The 20,572-nt window shown below is 45.2% G+C and overlaps 1 protein-coding gene across 1 annotated transcript; it reads right to left on the bottom strand.

Moving 5' to 3' along the window:
• Nucleotides 1-1,242: 1,242 nt before the first annotated feature.
• LOC138246725 (olfactory receptor 1F1-like) lies at nucleotides 1,243-2,190 on the bottom strand. Its single transcript, XM_069201495.1, has one exon. It carries the CDS (start codon nucleotides 2,188-2,190, stop codon nucleotides 1,243-1,245), a length of 948 nt encoding a protein of 315 aa, XP_069057596.1.
• Between the last annotated feature and the right edge of the window lie 18,382 nt (nucleotides 2,191-20,572).

The raw sequence follows: 20,572 nt of genomic DNA, 5'->3' as shown, positions 1-20,572 counted from the left end.
TACATATACAAAGGAGCTGCCCAGAGTCTCTTGCATCAAGTCCTGCAAGCAGGTCCCAGCTGACTAGCGTCTAATTGCCATTTGAGGATTTTGACTAGGTGCATTCTGGGAACTGTAGTCCCAGGAGCCTCTGGAACCTTGGATCAAGTTGTGGACAATTCAAGGACTGAAAAATGACCTCTGGAACAAGATCCAGAAGTTTGGAGATGTTTGGAGCAACTCCATAAGTTGGAGGGGTGCATTATGGGAGTTGTAGTCCCAGCCCCCAAGAGGCAAACCTTAGCCTCTGAACCCTTGGCTGGTGCTGTGGACCACTTTTCTGAATTATTAAACACTTCTGAAAGTAAGTGTAACAGTGTTACCTTGTGGGTGGCCTGAACTCTGGACATTGTCCCTGTCCAGTGTGACCTTTTTTAACCCTTTGAGAGCTAGTTGCTTCTATGTGCTAGAAAACATTACTTCTTTAAAAAATCATATTTCCGGTTTCCCTTATTCAATTTTAATAATTGTGGTGTAATTTTAAAGCTAAAATATAATCTATTTTTATAAATTGGTGTTGGATCTTTATTGTGTTTTGTGTTTTACTTATTTACTGTTTTGTGATATTTAAATGCTTTACACACTTGTCTCCTAAGTTAAGCCTTGTCGCTTGTTGCCAAGCTACCAAGGGTTGAGCTGAATTTAATTTATTGAGACCTTACTGGAGGTCAGTGGCCTATTGATAAGTGTAGGTACTTACCTGCCCTGGCCAATAATCGACTTTCCAACAGTTTCTTTTTTTAGTGGTTACATTTTTGAGTTTTCAAGTTTACTACTGTAGGCTATTTTAAGCCATTTTTTTCAGGGAAGGTTATTTGGACCTTAGATCTCACAGTATTTCATCCTCAGTCACCTTCTTCCTCTCTTTAATTGCCAGTTTCCTCTGAGATGCTCTTTTGGATCAATACTTCTGTGCTAACTGCTGCTGATAGGTGTGGAAAATCCAGCATACTTTAAGATAAATGTTCCTGTAGGACTCCATAAATACAACCCATACATTTGTGGTGAACGCCAGATCAGCAAAAAAATATTGTATTGTCTCTCAGTACATCCAGTTTCTACAAACATTTTCTCAAAAGTTAGAGTAATGTGCAGATTATATTTAAGGACTTTAATGGGAACCACATCATACATGTGTGAGGTTTACTCCACATTGCAGTAGATGACACTTTTTGGTGCACTGTGAGATGACACAGGTCAAATTTACATTTTCTGAATTTTATGCAAAATGTTCTCTATACTTTTGGCCACAGCTCGTTTCACATCTTTATTTCTTAAACTATAAATACATGGATTTAACAGTGGAATGACAATAGTGAACAACACAGTGATAATCTTAGGTTTTTCCTGTGATGCTGCCGATGTTGGTGCCATGTAAACAGCAGCCTCAGTTCCATAGAACAAGATAACTGCAGTCAGGTGAGAGGAACATGTGGAGAAAGCCTTTTGTCTCCCTGTGGAAGAGGGAATTTTCACAATGTTTGAGATAATTAACATATATGAAGTAACTGTTAACATAAAGGGACCCAGTACAACAACCATACCTTCTCCAATTGTTGCTAGATCTATGAAATATGTATCAGTGCAAGAGAGTTTCAGAAGAGCATTGTGATCACAAAAGAAGTGATCAATTTCATTGGATCTACAGTAGGATAAAGTTGATATCAAAACAGTGTGGGGGATGGTGTCCAGAAATCCAAGTATCCACGAGGCAACAGCCAGCAAAATCACAGCTCTATTACTCATCAAGGCTGAATAGCGCAGGGGAATGCATATTGCAACATATCTGTCACAAGCCATGACTGAAAGCAAATAAAATTCTGTGCTTATAAAGGAGAAGCAAAAATAGTATTGAAGAATACATGCTGAGAAACTGATGGAGTTGTCACCCGTTGAACAGATTGACAGCATTTTTGGCATGGTAACTGATGTTAAACAAATATCAAGGAGGGACAAGACCATGAGAAAGTAATACATGGGCTTTTGAAGATGAGAATCAATGCATATGATTGTAATTATGACAATGTTTCCAAGTAAAGTCATTAAGTACATGAAGGAAAACAAAATGAAAATTAGAAGTTGTATGTCAGAACTTTGTGACAGACCAAGAATATAAAATTGACTGACAAAAGTTTGATTCGACTTTACCATACTCCCAAAACTTCTTGTTACTCAGAGATTAGCAGGAAGATCTGAGAAAATAAGGAAATAAAACAAAATGAATGGCAGAAAATGATTTACAAATCCACAAATAGCCTTTTATCTGTGTTTAGCCTGCTGTCATTCAGTGAACAAACAAAAGGTCAGCTATGCAACTGACATACTTTTTCTTCTTTCCCTAGATCATAAATGTATCTCCCAATTCAGCAAATTATTTCACTTTTCCTCCTGCAATTTTCCACATTTACCTTTAGTCATTTTACCCAAATTTAGATTTTTTTGCCTGGGTAAAAAAGGATACGCAGCTTTTTCACTTCTATTTTCATGGAAAATGTGTGCTCCACCTAAACATATATATTAACTTGCATATAATAATTATAACTAAACATATCTTCTGCTAAACTCTGTATCTGTTTTTTGAGGCTGCCTCTCACAGGGACTTTAAAAAATCTGCTTGCTTGCTAACACTCTTTTTCTAGGTTCTAAGCAAAATAGTCATCTCTTGCCACTCTTGTCTTTGGTGAGTTCACTTTGGGAAGCCCTTCTGTATACCACATAAACACCTTTGTGAGAAAGGGAGTGGATGGAAGTCGGGAGTCAAACAAGATTGTTTTTTTTGGTGATGATATCTCCCTTTTCTACTCCGAGGTTTCTTTGTACTTGTAATGTTATTCCCATGTTTCAAGTACTGTGCTATCTTATCAGCCTTGTGTCTTTATTTCACTGGTAAAGAGGCAAACCAGATGTGCTCTTTCATTCCACAAGTTTGCTTCAAGAGGAAAAATAGTTAGGCCCAGATTCCAGGCATGACCCACACACTGGAATGGGGAATAACTACATATCGACACAGGGTCTATTACAGTGTGGTTATCCCCGACTCCAGTGAGAAATCTGCTGACTTTTTCTGTCTGCTCTGTGAGAGAGAAAAGTTCAAAAAGAGAGTAACTGACCACGATTCTTGCCAAATCACCCCCGCCGATGACACCAGTGCTACAGAATGCAACCTCAACTCCTGGATCACAGAATGCGCCAACTCCTTAGCCCCACTCCGATCAACTTCGGTCAAGAGTGTCCCAAAGAAAGCCAGCTGGTTCAATGCTGAACTCCAAGAATCCAAACGCACCTACAGGCGCCTAGAGAAGAAATGGGAAAAATAGCAAAACCAGCGAAGACTTCGCCTCTTTCAGAGCAGCCATTGCCACCCATCACCAACGCAACAAGAATGCAAAAGAAGCTGCAGTCCGTGAAAGCGCATCAATACCTCCTCACACAACATGAGCAAACTCTTCACTGTAATCAATGAATTCACCAATCCTTCCTTCGAAGCCACGAACATCCCCCCATCGCAAGTCCTCTGCGACAAACTGGCCACTTTCTTCCACCACAAGATTAAGAACATCAGCTTCCTCCTGCAGAACCTACCTAGTGTCTGATCTTATGACTGACCCAACCCCCCCAGAACCTACCAAAACCATCCACAGCTGGTCCACACTCACCACAGAAGAGACTGAATTCATCATGAACAGCATTCACTCCGGAGCTCCAATAGACCCCTGTCCTCATCATATCTACAATAGAGCCAGTACCTCCATCGCCCCCAAACTCTGCAAAATGCTAAACTGCTCTGTAACAACAGCCACCTTCTCCGAAGGTTGGAAACACGCCGAAGTCTGCCTCCTCCTGAAGAAACCCACAGCCGACCTATTTGAGCTCAAGAGCTTCTGACCCATTTTGCTGCTACACTACCCAGCCAAAGTCCTGGAAAAAGCCATTAACTTCCAGCTGCAACAATTCTTCAAGGACAACAACTCTCTGGATACCTCTCATTCTGGATTCTGCAGCAACCACATCACGGAGACAGCTCTTCTTGCAGCCACGATGACCTCTGCACACTCCTCGAATGGGGACACACCACAGCACTCATACTCCCCGAACTCTCAGCAGCCATTTGACATGGTCTCATACAGCACCTTATGCACCAGATTCCACGACGCATGAATCCGTGAAAAAGCCTTGCAATGGATCCACTCCTTCCTCACCAGAAGAACACAGAAAGTCAGACTCCCACCCTTCATATCCAAACCAAGAGAAGTCAGCTGCGGAGTCCCTCAGCAATCCTCCTGGAGGCCAGCACTCTTTAATGCATACACTGCCCCTCTGGCAGCCATCGTCAGAGACCACGAAATGAACATTGTGTCATATGCTGATGACACACAACTCATCATATCTCTCACTGAAGACACAGACAAAGCTAAGAGGAATTTTCACACCGGGAGAAAAGCCATCACTGCCTGGATGAGGGAGAGATGCCTCAAACTCAACTTGGACAAGACCAAGCTCATCATCTTTGGAAACTCCACCTCAGCCTTGGACCACACCTGCTGGCCCACATTGCTCACCACACCACCTTCTCCAACTGACCATGCCCGCAATCTAGGAATCATCTTCGACCCCTCCCTATCTATGACCTGTCAGGTAAACACAGTCACCTCTTCCTCCTGGCACACCCTTCGCCAACTCTGCAAAATCTTCAAATGGATCCCGGTCGAGTGCCACAAAATAATCACCCTCGCCCTAGTCACTTTCAAGCTTGACTACAGCAATGCACTCTATGCCGCACCACAACAAAGAACATCAGGAAACTCGAACTCATTCTAAACACTGTCGCAAGATTCATCCTGAGCCTCCCCCACCAAGTACACATCTCCCAAAGCCTGAGGACCAAGGCCTAGCACTCTGGCTGGAATACCACTGGTCATAATCTACACCAATTATTGTGTTAAGACTGTGAGATCACTTGGAGCACCAATGCTCAGGAATGTGTGAATGTCTGTGTAATAGGGTGACCAGGTGTACCAAATTTCCCTTTGCAGTCCCGGTGTCCCAACACTTCCCTTCATTTTAAATACGTCCTGAGTTTGGGACAAAAGTCAGGCAAATAAGGACAATTTAAAGGTATGCTCTCCATTAACAGGCACCTCTGAAGACTGAAAGAAACAAAGTAATTTATCTATTTCTGTCAGGCAGCGCAGGAGTAGGTCAGCTGCATGCTTCCAATGAGAGGAGATATGGGGCTCAGTGTAGAAACTCCTGCCATCTTGTCATACATAATGTTAAGTAAAGTTAGCTTTGCAAATGTGAGCCTGCATTGTGTTTTATATATAGATATGTATATATATATATATATATATATATATATATATATATATATATATATATATATATATATATATTTATATTTATAACCAAATACCTTGGTCTATTCCTATTGTTGCTTGTTTTTATATGGAGTAAATAAAGGTAGTTTTTTACCTCAGGAGCTGTGCCACTTGAGCAGCAAGCTATGGATGTGGAGTGGGACGAATGGAGCAATAATTGATAGATATATATATTATATATATCAAGAAGAGTTATCCAAACGGCACTCCAAGCAGCAAATTATTTCTTTATTTTAGGCTGTCACCATATTCAAGGAAAAACACGTTCTCGACTTGCAGAGGCTTTATAACTCTTGAGTTTGCGCTATTAAACAGATGCAAGTAAAATATACTATACTACTAGCCAGCCTCACAAGAACCTGATCTTAGATTCCATTTACGATCCCATCATACATTGTTTCCATAATGTGAGGATTACCCTATATGTACATAAAGTTCCTCATCCTTATTCAAACCCCACGGATGTCTACTGTTAAGCCTAATTATGTACTCAGACTCCATTCTTCTCAGAATCTGTTCCCTATCACCTCCCCTCGGGGATAACTGTACCCGATCAATTCCAAAAAATGACATTGCCTCAATTTTTCCTTGATGTATTAGGTTACAATGGCGGGCCACCAGGTAAGAAGCATCATTATTTTTGATGGCTCGCCAGTGTTCCAAAATGAGTTTCTTCAAGAGAAAAATAGTGCTTCCCACATATTGAAGCCCACAAGGGCAGATAATCACATAAATTGCACAGTCAGAGTTACAATTCAAAAATCTTTTTATCCTGACTTCTTGCCCTGTGGGAAGTACATATGTTTTTCGGTTCACACTATTTTTGCAAGCCTTAAATTTTGTACATCTGAAAAAACTTTGATATTTATCTATTCTTCATCTGAAAGCTGTGTACAAGTAAAAACCTTGATGTTTATCTAAGAACGTTTCCCTATTCTTCATCTGAAAGCTGTGTACAAGTATATCCTGAAGGGAGCAACTTTTTCTGTAAATGATCCTTGGATGTGGGCCAATAAGCTCGCCAATAGCCCTATCAGTTCTAATTAAATGCCAATACCATTTCAATATCTTCGTAACATGGTCTGAATTCGCATTATAGGTAGTGATACATCTCACAACCTTGTCACTGGCTTGCTGTTGTCTTGGAGTTAGAAGAGTTTGTCTGTTTACTCTAGCCACTTTCTCACAGGCCTCCTTAATTATTTTTCTGGGGTATCCTCTAGACTGAAATCTCCTAATCATATTTGCCTGTTCACTATGAAAGCTCATAGAAGTACTGCAGTTTCTCTTAGCCCTGAGTAATTCCCCATATGGTATACTCCACTTGGTGGGTGATGGCTGTGGGCATGTAAGATGCTATTTCCTGCTTTACTCTTACAAAAAAGTCTAGTCTGAGGAGTCTCATCCTCTATTGTGACCTCAACATCCAGAAACTCTATAACCTCTCTGTGTATTTTATGTGTGAATTTGAGATTAAGGTCATTGTTGGGTAGCCAAGCCAAAAGGTCCTGTAGGACATTCTCTGGTCCATCCCATATTAGAAAAATATCATCAATATATATTTTCCAAAAGGTTATATGGTTGGTCCATTCCTCATTTCACCCATCATCACATGTTGTGTTTCCCATCATTCCATAAACAAACAGGCATAGCTAGGATCTAAGGAATTTCCCATTGCAGTCCCTGTGACCTGTCTATATCATTGATCTTCAAATAGAAAGGATTTATTCTCCAGGCAAAACCTCAACATCTTTGGGAGCAGTTCAGAATGTTCATATAATCTTAAAGGTTTATCCATGAAGGAATGTTGACATGCCTGAATACCTAAATCGTGTGGGATGCATTTATATAGGGACACCACATCTATAGTCACCATAATATAGTTGTCCTGCCATGGTATGTTTTGTATTTTCGTGATGAAGTCCATACTATCTCTACAAAAAGAGACCAAACTGGAAACATAAGGACATAGGAAGTAGTCAAGGTATACTGAAGTGTTTTCCAATGAACTCCCTTTTGCCGATATATATATCTAAAGGTTTTTTTTCTTGGGAAGCACTGCACTTTAAATAAATGAGAAGAGGTAACCATGTGCTGCTCTAATCTACAATTCATGATTGGAGAATGATGTGACTCTTGGATGCTACAGTGTAGCTGCTGGTGGTGTAAAGGAATTCACCAATATCATGATGTATATATCACTCTAGTTATAGCCAGTCTTTACACTTGTATCGTACATGAGCAGGGTGTGAGAGCGGTAGAATCCTTTCTGAGAAGCTGAGCATTGAAATACTTGGAACACAATTGTATGATATTGGAGCTGATCTCATTTTGCATGAATAATAACATATTTCTTTTTTCTAGGTCAGTTATACCAACAGCAACAGGGGATAGCCATGGGCACGTGCTTCCTCCCCAGCTACGCAAACTTATTTGTGGGCTGGCGGGAGAAGCATGTGGCCTGGGTGGAGAATAATGACACCAGAGTGGAGAGTATTGCCCTGTGAGTGTGTTATGTTGATGATCTTTTTTTTAATATGGAGGGGCACCTGTGAGGAGGCAGTAACATATATTGGAAAACTGTGTGATAATCCTTTGAATCTCCCCTTTACTTGCCACATCAGAGAGACCTCAGTACCATTTTTTGATGTGATGGTGTATGTACAAGAGAACAGGTTACATACCAAACTCTATCGTAAACCAACAGGGGCAATTCTGTATTTCATGCTGAAGGTCAGCACCCACAGTGTTTGATTAGAAGCATACCGTTTGGTAAGCTGTTGAACATTAAGCAAAACTGTTCATCACCTACAGAGTACATCAAAGCTGAGAATGATGCACTGATTAGATTCCAATACATGGGTTACCCCCGTAAGGTGCTAAAACAGGCAGTGGAGAAAGTGTATGCGATAGGCAGATAACAATTATCACACCAAATTGAAGGTAGAGGACAGAATGAGGATATGGCAAGTCTAATCATGAGCTTCCCTGTAGAACTCACAAATGTGTTTAAGATTCTCAGAAGGAACTGGAAAATCTTAAAGACAGATCAAGTAATAGGCCCTAGCCTTCCTTCAGCCCCACAAGTAACAGATAGAAGAAATCTATCACTGAAGGATATGTTAGAACATAGTCACTTCAGTAATGTTTGGCAGGAGAAACCATTCACTGCAGGATTTTACCCCTATATACGCTGTAACATCTGAAAATTCAATGTTAAGGTGAAGGAGTATGAAGTACAGGGGAATCGAGTGAGGATAGCCATTAACAAATGATTGAAATAAAATTCCAACTTTGTGGTTCATTGCCTCCTTCGTCCCTATGAAAAGAAATACATAGGTAGCACGATGCACACTGCCAAAAAGAGGATTTTAGAACATATGCGTGTTATTAAGAACAGAGATACAACATACCCAGTGGCCAGAAACTTTCAGAGGAACCACAATAGTGACAGCAGTGTGGTCTGTTTTGTCTGTCTAGACCAGGTCCCAAGAAATAAGAGGGGAAGTATCAGCATTCGTATTTTGAGGCAATTGGAATCACAATATATTATTGAATTTCAGACTGTGACCCTTCAGGGTCTTAATAATGATGAGAAACTGTTGACACACATTGGGTAGATCTTGACTGCAGGGTTTCCCAGTTCCCTGAGTACTGATAGGGAGATCGCCGATATATTGAGGAACGTGTTGGGGATGATAGAGGTAAGCCCATCCAGGGCACAATTTTTGAGTTTTCACCCCTAATAATGATTGTATTGAATAATACTATCACTCATATTGGGTGTGATATAGATGATCTGAGATTTAAGTGTGTCCTTCCCTATAAACATATTTACATCCCTACCTGGAATGAGCGATGCATGCTGTTAGACCTGACAGCCTTAGGGTAGTCACCCCTAACTTTTTGCCTGCCTCCCTCCATTTTTTTGGACACTGTTTTTGCTGGTGTATAGACTCTGCGCACTTTACCCCTGCTAACCAGGGCTAAAGTGCATATGCTCTCTCCCCTAAAACATGGTAACCTGGAATCATACCTGATTGGACTATTAATTTACTTATAAGTCCCTAGTAAGGTGTACTCTATGTGAATAGGGCTAGTAAATTAAATGCTACTAGTGGGCCAGCAGCACTAGTTGTGCCACCCACTTAAGTAGGCCCTTCTCTTTGTCCCAGGCCTGCCATTGCAAGGCCTGTGTGTGCAGTTTCACTGCCACATCGACTTGGCATTTAAAAGTTCTTGCCAAGCCTAGAACTCCCCTTTTTCTACATATAAGTCACCCTTAAAGTGTGCCCTAAGTAACCCCTAGGGCAGGGTGCTGTGTAGGTAAAAGGCAGGACATGTACCTGTGTAGTTATATGTCCTGGTAGTGTAAAACTCCTAAATTCGTTTTCACACTACTGTGAGGCCTGCTCCCTTCATAGGCTAACATTGGGGCTGCCCTCATACACTGTTGAAGTGGCAGCTGCTGATCTGAAAGGAGCAGGAAGGTCATATTTAGTATGGCCAGAATGGTAATACAAAATCCTACTGACTGGTGAAGTCAGATTTAATATTACTATTCTAGAAATGCCACTTTTAGAAAGTGAGCATTTCTTTGCACTTAAAACCTTCTGTGCCTTACAATCCACGTCTGGCTGGGCTTGGTTGACAGCTCCTTGTGCATTCACTCAGACACACCCCAAACACAGGGTACTCAGCCTCACTTGCATACATCTGCATTTTGAATGGGTCTTCCTGGGCTGGGAGGGTGGAGGGCCTGCTCTCACACAAAGGACTGCCACACCCCCTACTGGGACCCTGGCAGACAGGATTGAACTGAAAGGGGACCTGGTGCACTTCTTAGCCACTCTTTGAAGTCCCCCCCACTTCAAAGGCACATTTGGGTATAAAACAGGGCCTCTGCCCTACCTCATCAGACACTTGCTGGAGAAGAAACCTGAACCAGAAACTACATCCTGCCAAGAAGAACTGCCTGGCTGCTCAAAGGACTCACCTGTCTGCTTTCTACAAAGGACTGCTGCCTTGCTGTTGCCCTGCTGCCTTGCTGAACTCTTGTCTGGCTGTGAAAGTGCTCTCCAAGGGCTTGGATAGAGCTTGCCTCCTGTTCCCTGAAGTCTCAGGACCAAAAAGACTTCTCTCTTTTACTTGGACGCTCCGTGCGCTGAAAATTTCGACGCACAGCTTGTTTCGCGGCGAGAAAAACGCCGCACACCGACGCTGATCGACGCAACGCTCTTGGGACGATCGAAGATCCGATGCACGGCCTCGCAAGGACAACGCCGCCCGACCTCTAGAGGAGAAATCGACGCGACGCCTGCCGTGAGATCGTAATTTCAACGCGCAGCCCCGCAGATCGAAGTCTAGAGGAGAAATCGACGCGACGCCTGCCGTGAGATCGTAAATTCGACGCGCAGCCCCGCAGATCGACGCGCAGCCGGAGAACAAGCAGGAAAATCCACGCACAGACCCGGGACATCTGGTAATCCCCGCGATCCACAGAAAGAGACTGTCTACGCGCCGGAAAACGACGCCCGACTTCCCCGCGTGGAAAATAACGACGCAAGTCCGTGTGGGCTGGGGAGAAATCGACGCACACACCCTTTTTCCACGCACCTCTTCTCTTGTGGCCCTCTGAGGAGATTTTTCCACTCTCAACCAGGTACTTGTGCTTAAAAGAGACTTTGTTTATATTCTAAAGACTTAAGACACTTTATATCACTTTTCAGTTATACTTCTACAAAATTCACATTGCAACTTTGTTCTTTTTGACCTACAATTATCCTGATAAATATGATATATTTTTCTAAACACTGTGTGGTATATTTTTGTGGTGCTATATGGTGGTATTGTATGATTTATTGCACAAATACTTTACACATTGCCTTCTAAGTTAAGCCTGACTGCTTGTGCCAAGCTACCAGAGGGTGGGCACAGGATAATCTTGGATAGTGTGTGACTTACCTGACTAGAGTGAGGGCTTTTGCTTGGACAGGGGGTAACCTGACTGCCAACCAAAAACCCCATTTCTAACATTGGTGATCAGCGGTGAGGATAGGACTTGTATTTGGGCAGTGACATACAGTAGCTAAGTATTTCACTACCTACCCACAGTTGAAGGTCAACTTGGTTTTTTATCTCTTTTTGCAAATCCGTTTTTTTTCCTGACAATTTTCAAAAACTAAATCCTCACTCAACATGTCTCTGACTGGGTCTCAGACAGGGGACTTTGACCTAGTCCAGTTGGATACATACACGGTCAAGCAACTAAGAGGATTCTGCAGGGCATTGAGGGTACCCACCCAAGGAGCCTCCAGAAAGGAGGACTTTCAAGTGGCGCTGAGGGCCTGGGCAGAAGCCCATTTAGAGGATGATGAGGAAGAGGAGCCAGAAAATGGCCCCTCAGAGGGATGTTCACTATCTGTGGATGGTGTTACCACTGCAGTTGTGCACCCTTCCAGACCAGGGAGCAGTGTCTCTTTGCAAAGCCTGACCGCAGAGGAAAGGAGAGAGGAAAGGGAGTTCCAATTGCAAATGGCAAAACTGAAAATTGAGGCTCAAGAGGAGGAGAGGAGGGCAGAGAGAGAAGCCAAACAAGCTGAGGCTGAAAGAGCAGCCAAACAGATTGAAGCTGAAAGAACAGCCAAACAGATTCAAGCAGAAGCTGAAAGGGCAGCCAAACAAGCGGAAGCTGAAAGAGCAGCCAAACAGGTGGAAGCTGAAAGAGCTTTGGCTGAAAATAAACTATTGTTGGCTCATGAACTGTGTCTCAAGGAGCTGGAGATCAAGGCGAGACAGTCTGAATCCAGCAATAATGGTGGCAGCATACAGACAGGACCTGCTGGAGAAAAGAAGGTTCGTATACCCAAAAATGTGGTGCCCAGTTTTGTGGTGGGAGATGACATAGATAAATGGTTAGCTGCTTATGAAGTTGCACTAAGGGCTCATGAGGTTCCTGAAGGGCAATGGGGGGTAGCTATGTAGGGTTATGTACCGCCATTGGGGAGGGACACACTTCTCACATTGGATCAACCTGATCAAAACACATACCCACTTCAGAAAGCCACTTTACTTGCCAAGTTTGGGCTGACCCCTGAGGGATACCATCAGAGGTTCAGGGACAGCACCAAACAAACCACACAAACATGGGTAGATTTCTTTGATTACTCCAGTAAGGCACTGAATGGATGGGTGCGGGGCAACAAAGTAGCAGATTATAAAGGTTTATATAACTTGATTCTGAGAGAGCATATGCTTAATACTACTTATACAGATTTGCGCCAGCACCTAGTGGATAGTAAGCTGACTGATCCCAGGAAGCTTGCTGAGGAGGCGGACCTCTGGGCTAGCACCAGGGTGTCCAAGAAGGTACCTGGGGGGGACTCCCACAAAGGTGGTCAGGGTTCCCAACAGAAGAAAGAGGGGGGAGATAAACTTGCAGATAAGGAACTCTCCAAAGGCCCCCAAAAGAATTCCCAGGGAGGGGGTGGCAACCCTTCCTTTTCCAAATTTGGGAAAAAGCCAGGGACATATGACAAGTCAGGGAAATCTAGCCCCAAATGCATGGAGTGTTACCAGTATGGTCACTACAAAGGCGATCCACAGTGCCCCAAGAGGGCACCGTCCACTACCGGACAGACACCTGGGTTGACTAGTGTAGCGCTCGGGGGGAGATGGACCCAAATAGCTTTGGGGAACAGGTAGAGATTTGCCTAGTGTCCCTGGGAGAAGGAGAAATGGTACACAAGGCCCACATGCCCAAAAATACTTCCAAGTACCGGCAGTGGGTCACCATTGATGGGCAGAAGGTGGAGGCTCTGCGTGACACAGGAGCCAGTATGACTACTATCAAGAGTCAGCTGGTGTCAACAGAGCAGATAGTACCTAATACATTCCACCAGGTCAGAGTCGCTGACAATCGCGAGAGTCACCTACCGGTGGCTCTGGTTCCCTTTGAGTGGGGGGGGTCTCTGGTACTCTGAAAGTAGCTGTGAGTCCTACCATGCCTGTAGATTGTCTGTTAGGCAATGATCTTGAGCACACTGCTTGGAAAGAAGTGGAGCTCAGGTCTCACCTGGAGAAGTTAGGGTTACCTGAGTGGGTCTGCATGACCACACGGTCCATGGCTGACCGAGAGGGAAGTCAAGGGCATCTGGAGCCTGGAACGGTGGCCCAGAGAGCTGCCAGGAGGAGGGACCAGGGGTGCGGGAAACCGGCCCCAGAAGTTCCCACAGTGGCTGACGGGGCTCCTGAGGAGGAGGCTCCCGAGCCAACTGGGGAAGACATTGCCGCCCTAGGTGACTTACCTGAGCTTGCTGGCTGGCAAGTTGAGGGTGGACCCACCAGGGAGGAATTCTGCAAGGCGCAGAAAGAATGTCCCACTCTGGAAGGTTTGAGGAAACAAGCCTCAAACCAGGCAGCAGGCGACGCCTCTGGCGATCACCACCTATATTGGGAGAATGATCTCCTCTACAGTGAGCCTAAGGTTCCGGCCTTTGGGGCAGCACGTATGCTGGCGGTCCCCCAATGTTACCGAACCTTCCTACTGGGTCTGGCTCACGACATTCCCCTGGCAGGACATTTGGGGCAGGGCAAGACCTTTAGCAGGCTTGTCACCCACTTTTATTGGCCCAAAATGAGGACACACTCAGATAAATTCTGCAGATCATGTCCTACCTGCCAGGCCAGTGGTAAAGCAGGAAAAAGGGTTAAAACCCCCCTGATTCCACTTCCTGTCGTTGGCACCCCCTTTGAAAGGGTGGGCATCGACATTGTTGGTCCCTTGGACCCCAAAACGGCCTTACGCAACAGGTTCATCCTGGTTTTGGTGGACCATGCCACCCGTTACCCAGAGGCAATCCCTCTGAGGACTGTAACTGCACAGGTGGTGGCCAGAACCCTGATGGGGATATTTACCCGTGTGGGATTCCCCAAGGAAATAGTGTCTGACAGAGGCACTAACTTCATGTCTGCATACATGAAATCTCTGTGGGATGCGTGTGGTGTAACTTACAAGTTCACCACACCATATCACCCTCAGTCTAATGGTCTTGTGGAGAGATTCAACAAGACCCTGAAAGGCATGATTGGTGGCCTCCCTGAGGCCATGAGGCGTAAGTGGGACGTCCTCTTACCATGCCTTCTCTTTGCTTACAGAGAGGTCCCCCAGAGGGGGGTAGGGTTCAGTCCCTTTGAGCTTCTCTACGGGTACCCTGTCAGGGGACCCTTAAGCATTGTCCAGGAGGGATTGGAGAAAGCTCCAAAGACACCCCCTCAGGATGTGGTCAGCTATATGTTGGCCCTCCGCAACCAGATGACCCGCTTCTGGAAAGAGGCCCAAAGTAACCTTGAGGCCAGTCAAGAGGTAATGAAACACTGGTATGACCAGAAGGCCACCCTGGTAGAGTTTCAACCTGGAGACAAAGTGTGGGTAATGGAGCCAGTAGAGCCCAGAGCTCTCCAGGACCGCTGGTCTGGCCCATTTGAAATAAAGGAGCGGAAAGGGGAGGCCACTTACCTAGTGGACCTCCAAACCCCTAGGAATCCCCTAAGGGTGCTCCATGTGAACCGACTGAAAGCTCATTTTGAGAGGTCGGAGATCAACATGCTTCTGGTCACAGATGAAGGAACGGAAGAGGAGAGTGAACCTCTCCCCGACCTCCTCTCTGCCCAAGAAGGTGATGGGTCAGTAAGCGGGGTCATTCTGACTGACTCCCTGACTCTAAACCAGAAAGGAGACTGCTATGAGCTGTTGGAGCAGTTCTCCCCCCTGTTCTCCCTTACTCCTGGACTGACCCACCTCTGTGTTCATGATATTGACACTGGGGACAGTCTTCCTGTGAAGAACAAAATTTACAGGTTGTCGGATAAGGTGAAGGCCAGCATCAAGGAGGAGGTCTCCAAGATGTTGACTCTAGGGGTTATTGAGAAATCCAGTAGTCCCTGGGCCAGCGCAGTGGTGTTGGTCCCTAAGGCTACTGCCCCAGGTGCGAAGCCAGAACTCCGGTTCTGTGTGGACTACCGGGGTCTCAACTCAGTCACACGGACTGACGCTCACCCTATCCCCCGAGCTGATGAGCTCGTGGACAGGCTAGGCGCTACCAAGTTCCTGAGTACGTTTGATCTTACTTCAGGGTACTGGCAGATCGCCCTGACTGAGGGGGCTAAGGAAAGATCCGCATTCTCAACCCCTGATGGCCACTACCAGTTCCGGGTGATGCCGTTCGGGTTGAAAAATGCCCCCGCTACCTTCCAACGGTTGGTTAACGGGGTCCTAGCTGGCAAGGATGCCTTCTGTGCAGCCTACCTGGATGACATAGCTGTCTACAGTTCCAGCTGGGAGGAACACCTGCTTCACCTCAAGGAGGTGCTTCAGGCCCTGCAACAGGCAGGCCTGACCATCAAGGCCAGTAAGTGCCAGATTGGGCAGGGTTCCGTGGTGTACTTGGGACACTTAGTGGGTGGTGGCAAGGTGCAGCCACTCCAGGCCAAGATTGAAACTATCAAGGCCTGGCAACCACCCCGAACGCAGACTGAGGTGAGAGCCTTTCTAGGCCTCACCGGATACTACCGCAGATTTGTCAAGGGCTATGGTACCATTGTAACACCCTTGACAGAACTCACTTCCAAGAAACAACCTAGGTTGGTCAATTGGACAGAGGCTTGTCAGAAAGCCTTTGACGCCCTGAAGGAAGCCATGTGCACGGCCCCCGTACTCATGGCCCCTGACTACTCCCAGGAATTTATCGTGCAGAAAGACGCTTCAGAGCATGGCATAGGGGCAGTTCTAGCACAGCTGAATGAGGAGGGCAGAGATCAACCGGTAGTCTTTATTAGCAGAAGGCTATTACCACGGGAACAGAGGTGGAGTGCTATTGAGAGAGAAGCTTTTGCTGTGGTCTGGGCACTGAAGAAGCTAAGACCCTACCTGTTTGGGACTCACTTCCGGGTTCAGACAGACCACAGGCCCCTCAGATGGCTCATGCAGATGAGGGGTGAGAATCCAAAACTCTTGAGGTGGTCCATTTCCCTACAGGGGATGGACTTTACGGTGGAACATCGCCCAGGGGTTGACCACGCCAATGCTGATGGTCTCTCCAGGTACTTCCGCCTTAGCGATGAGAGCTCCCAGGAGGTTGGGTAACTCTCCCCACTTTCAGCTGGGGGGGACACATGTTAGACCTGACAGCCTTAGGGTAGTCACCCCTAACTTTTTGCCTGCCTCCCTCCATTTTTTTGGACACTGTTTTTGCTGGTTTATAGACTCTGCGCACTTTACCCCTGCTAACCAGGGCTAAAGTGTATATGCTCTCTCCACTAAAACATGGTAACCTGGAATCTTACCTGATTGGACTATTAATTTACTTATAAGTCCCTAGTAAGGTGCACTCTATGTGCATAGGGCTAGTAAATTAAATGCTACTAGTGGGCCAGCAGCTCTGGTTGTGCCACCCACTTAAGTAGCCCCTTCTCTTTGTCCCAGGCCTGCCATTGCAAGGCCTGTGTGTGCAGTTTCACTGCCACATCGACTTGGCATTTAAAAGTTCTTGCCAAGCCTAGAACTCCCCTTTTTCTACATATAAGTCACCCTTAAAGTGTGCCCTAGGTAACCCCTAGGGCAGGGTGCTGTGTAGGTAAAAGGCAGGACATGTACCTGTGTAGTTATATTACCTGGTAGTGTAAAACTCCTAAATTCGTTTTCACACTACTGTGAGGCCTGCTCCCTCCATAGGCTAACATTGGGGCTGCCCTCATACACTGTTGAAGTGGCAGCTGCTGATCTGAAAGGAGCAGGAAGGTCATATTTAGTATGGCCAGAATGGTAATACAAAATCCTACTGACTGGTGAAGTCGGATTTAATATTACTATTCTAGAAATGCCACTTTTAGAAAGTGAGCATTTCTTTGCACTTAAAACCTTCTGTGCCTTACAATCCACATCTGGCTGGGCTTGGTTGACAGCTCCTTGTGCATTCACTCAGACACGCCCCAAACACAGGGTACTCAGCCTCACTTGCATACATCTGCATTTTGAATGGGTCTTCCTGGGCTGGGATGGTGGAGGGCCTGCTCTCACACAAAGGACTGCCACACCCCCTACTGGGACCCTGGCAGACAGGATTGAACTGAAAGGGGACCTGGTGCACTTCTTAGCCACTCTTTGAAGTCTCCCCCACTTCAAAGGCACATTTGGGTATAAAACAGGGCCTCTGCCCTACCTCATCAGACACTTGCTGGAGAAGAAACCTGAACCAGAAACTACATCCTGCCAAGAAGAACTGCCTGGCTGCTCAAAGGACTCACCTGTCTGCTTTCTACAAAGGACTGCTGCCTTGCTGTTGCCCTGCTGCCTTGCTGAACTCTTGTCTGGCTGTGAAAGTGCTCTCCAAGGGCTTGGATAGAGCTTGCCTCCTGTTCCCTGAAGTCTCAGGACCAAAAAGACTTCTCTCTTTTACTTGGACGCTCCGTGCGCTGAAAATTTCGACGCACAGCTTGTTTCGCGGCGAGAAAAACGCCGCACACCGACGCTGATCGACGCGACGCTCTTGGGACGATCGTAGATCCGACGCATGGCCTCGCAAGGACAACGCCGCCTGACCTCTAGAGGAGAAATCGACGCGACGCCTGCCGTGAGATCGTAATTTCAACACGCAGCCCCGCAGATCGAAGTCTAGAGGAGAAATCGACGCGACGCCTTCCGTGAGATCGTAAGTTCGACGCGCAGCCCCGAGGATCGACGTGCAGCCGGAGAACAAGCAGGAAAATCCACGCACAGACCCGGGACATCTGGTAATCCCCGCGATCCACAGAAAGAGACTGTCTACGCGCCGGAAAGCGACGCCCGACTTCCCCGCGTGGAAAATAACGACGCAAGTCCGTGTGTGCTGGGGAGAAATCGACGCACACACCCTTTTTCCACGCACCTCTTCTCTTGTGGCCCTCTGAGGAGATTTTTCCACTCTCAACCAGGTACTTGTGCTTAAAAGAGACTTTGTTTATATTCTAAAGACTTAAGACACTTTATATCACTTTTCAGTGATACTTCTACAAATTTCACATTGCAACTTTGTTCTTTTTGACCTACAATTATCCTGATAAATATTATATATTTTTCTAAACACTGTGTGGTATATTTTTGTGGTGCTATATGGTGGTATTGTATGATTTATTGCACAAATACTTTACACATTGCCTTCTAAGTTAAGCCTGACTGCTCGTGCCAAGCTACCAGAGGGTGGGCACAGGATAATCTTGGATAGTGTGTGACTTACCCTGACTAGAGTGAGGGCTTTTGCTTGGACAGGGGGTAACCTGACTGCCAACCAAAAACCCCATTTCTAACACATGCTATTTAAAGTAATGTGGTCTTACTTACATTTTATGTCAGAGTTGGTGCATTCCCGAGACAGCAGGCATACTGTGATTGAATTGAATGGAATGTCTGTTTTCATTAATATTCAGTTTAGATATTTATTCAAGGAGGATTTCTATTGATATGGTTATGTCGTCTAATTTATTGATGATTTAGTATGATTCATAAGTAATAATAATGTATTGCATAATCACATATGGCAAATGAATGTTACATTGCGCTGACTAAGATAGGTGCCATTTTGTTGACATGGGTGATGGAGGTCCTGGTTAGTGAGTGCATCTTCTGTGTTTAATAATGAATTTTGGCAGCACCAATGCAATTGTGTTATCTATTTATACGGCAGGAAAAAGGCGGGTTCCTTTGACGTTGAGGAAGGTGAAATGCCGAAAGACGTTTGTCTAAGCTTTCTTTTGATTCTGCACTGTTTTTTGCCAATAAATTGTCTGAAATACAACCATTCCCCATGAGTGTGCAATGCCTACTGTGGAGGTTCGCTGTATATACCATTACTCCTTCTTCCCATCTTGCTCCACCCACTGTGCAAGATAGATAGATAGATAAATAGATAGATAGGCACATAATTAGAAGGCTACCCAAAAACTGTGAGAGTCTATACATTAAAATAAGACTACCGAGTTTAGTCATGCTTTTACTACTGGCCTGTCCTGGTTTTTGGTTCTCAAAATCTGGTCACCTTATGGTGTGAGCCCAGTTGCACAGGAGCCATGTGATGTGTGAACAAACGCACACTACAAGAAGCACAAACAGCTAGAACAGGAAGTGGTAATGTAATTGTGTAGCATCATGTCTACCAAAGAACACATGTACCCTAAAAGAACTATCATACACTGAACAAACTGGTTATTCCTTAAGCCTTCCATGCAACTCAACAGAACTAGACAAGATGTACTCATGCAAGATATACCTACAGCAACCCAGGTCAGCTGTGGAAGTAATTGCAAGAGTGCATCCCTGTAAGGTGTTATCGTGATCAGATACTTGTGGCACTGGACAAATGTGAAAGATAGAAAAAGCATCTCTGAACATTGAGAAGAGTGCAACTAGACAGACCTTCCAGCATAAAGTCTAGGGAAATCATTTGTACAGGTTCTTCCTTCCTAATTAAGTGCGTTCAGGGGATAGGGACAAATGCAGAATTACTGTCCATTGGAACCAAATGAAACAAAAATAACAAATAGGATATTTTTCTCTTTCTTACAGGTTACAACAAATTTGGAGTGTGCCATCTATGGCACAGGCTTTTAGCCAGATTAGGAAGTGGGCATTCCAGAGTGCAAGGCTTTCCAGCTCCACCTGTGGTCACAGCGTCAGCAGGAGATACAACTCTAGAGTGTAAACAATGGGAAGAATGATTTTGTACTTATGTGGTCGCAATTAGTGTGGACATTATCACCAAAAAATGAAATTTCCTGTGCGAAACATTGCTTAGGTGCAGAAGGAAGGCAAATATTGAATCATCTGCTGCCACCTTCACTGAGAGGTGAAGAGGTTTGGAGTTGAAAGGAAAATATTTTTAGGATAAGGGAAGCTGGCCAGTAAGAGGGTGCACATTCACATGGCAGTCACATGTAGCTACTGCATGATCCATGAAAACATGCTCCGAGATCCAGGCCCGTAGCCAGATGTATATTTTGAAGGTGGCATGACCCTCAGCTATGACCAAATATTAGCGCTGTACATAAATTCTTTCCCAGCTATGTTTGGGGAAATGTACGGTATGCAATGCTTTTGGGTGAATTCTGGATTTTTTAAGGTATAT

Source organism: Pleurodeles waltl, chromosome 7, assembly GCF_031143425.1.
Source record: "Pleurodeles waltl isolate 20211129_DDA chromosome 7, aPleWal1.hap1.20221129, whole genome shotgun sequence".
In the NCBI taxonomy this organism is placed as follows: Eukaryota; Metazoa; Chordata; class Amphibia; order Caudata; family Salamandridae; genus Pleurodeles; species Pleurodeles waltl.
The sequence above is the reverse complement of the archived record's forward strand: the minus strand, read 5'-3'. Positions and strand labels throughout refer to the sequence as shown.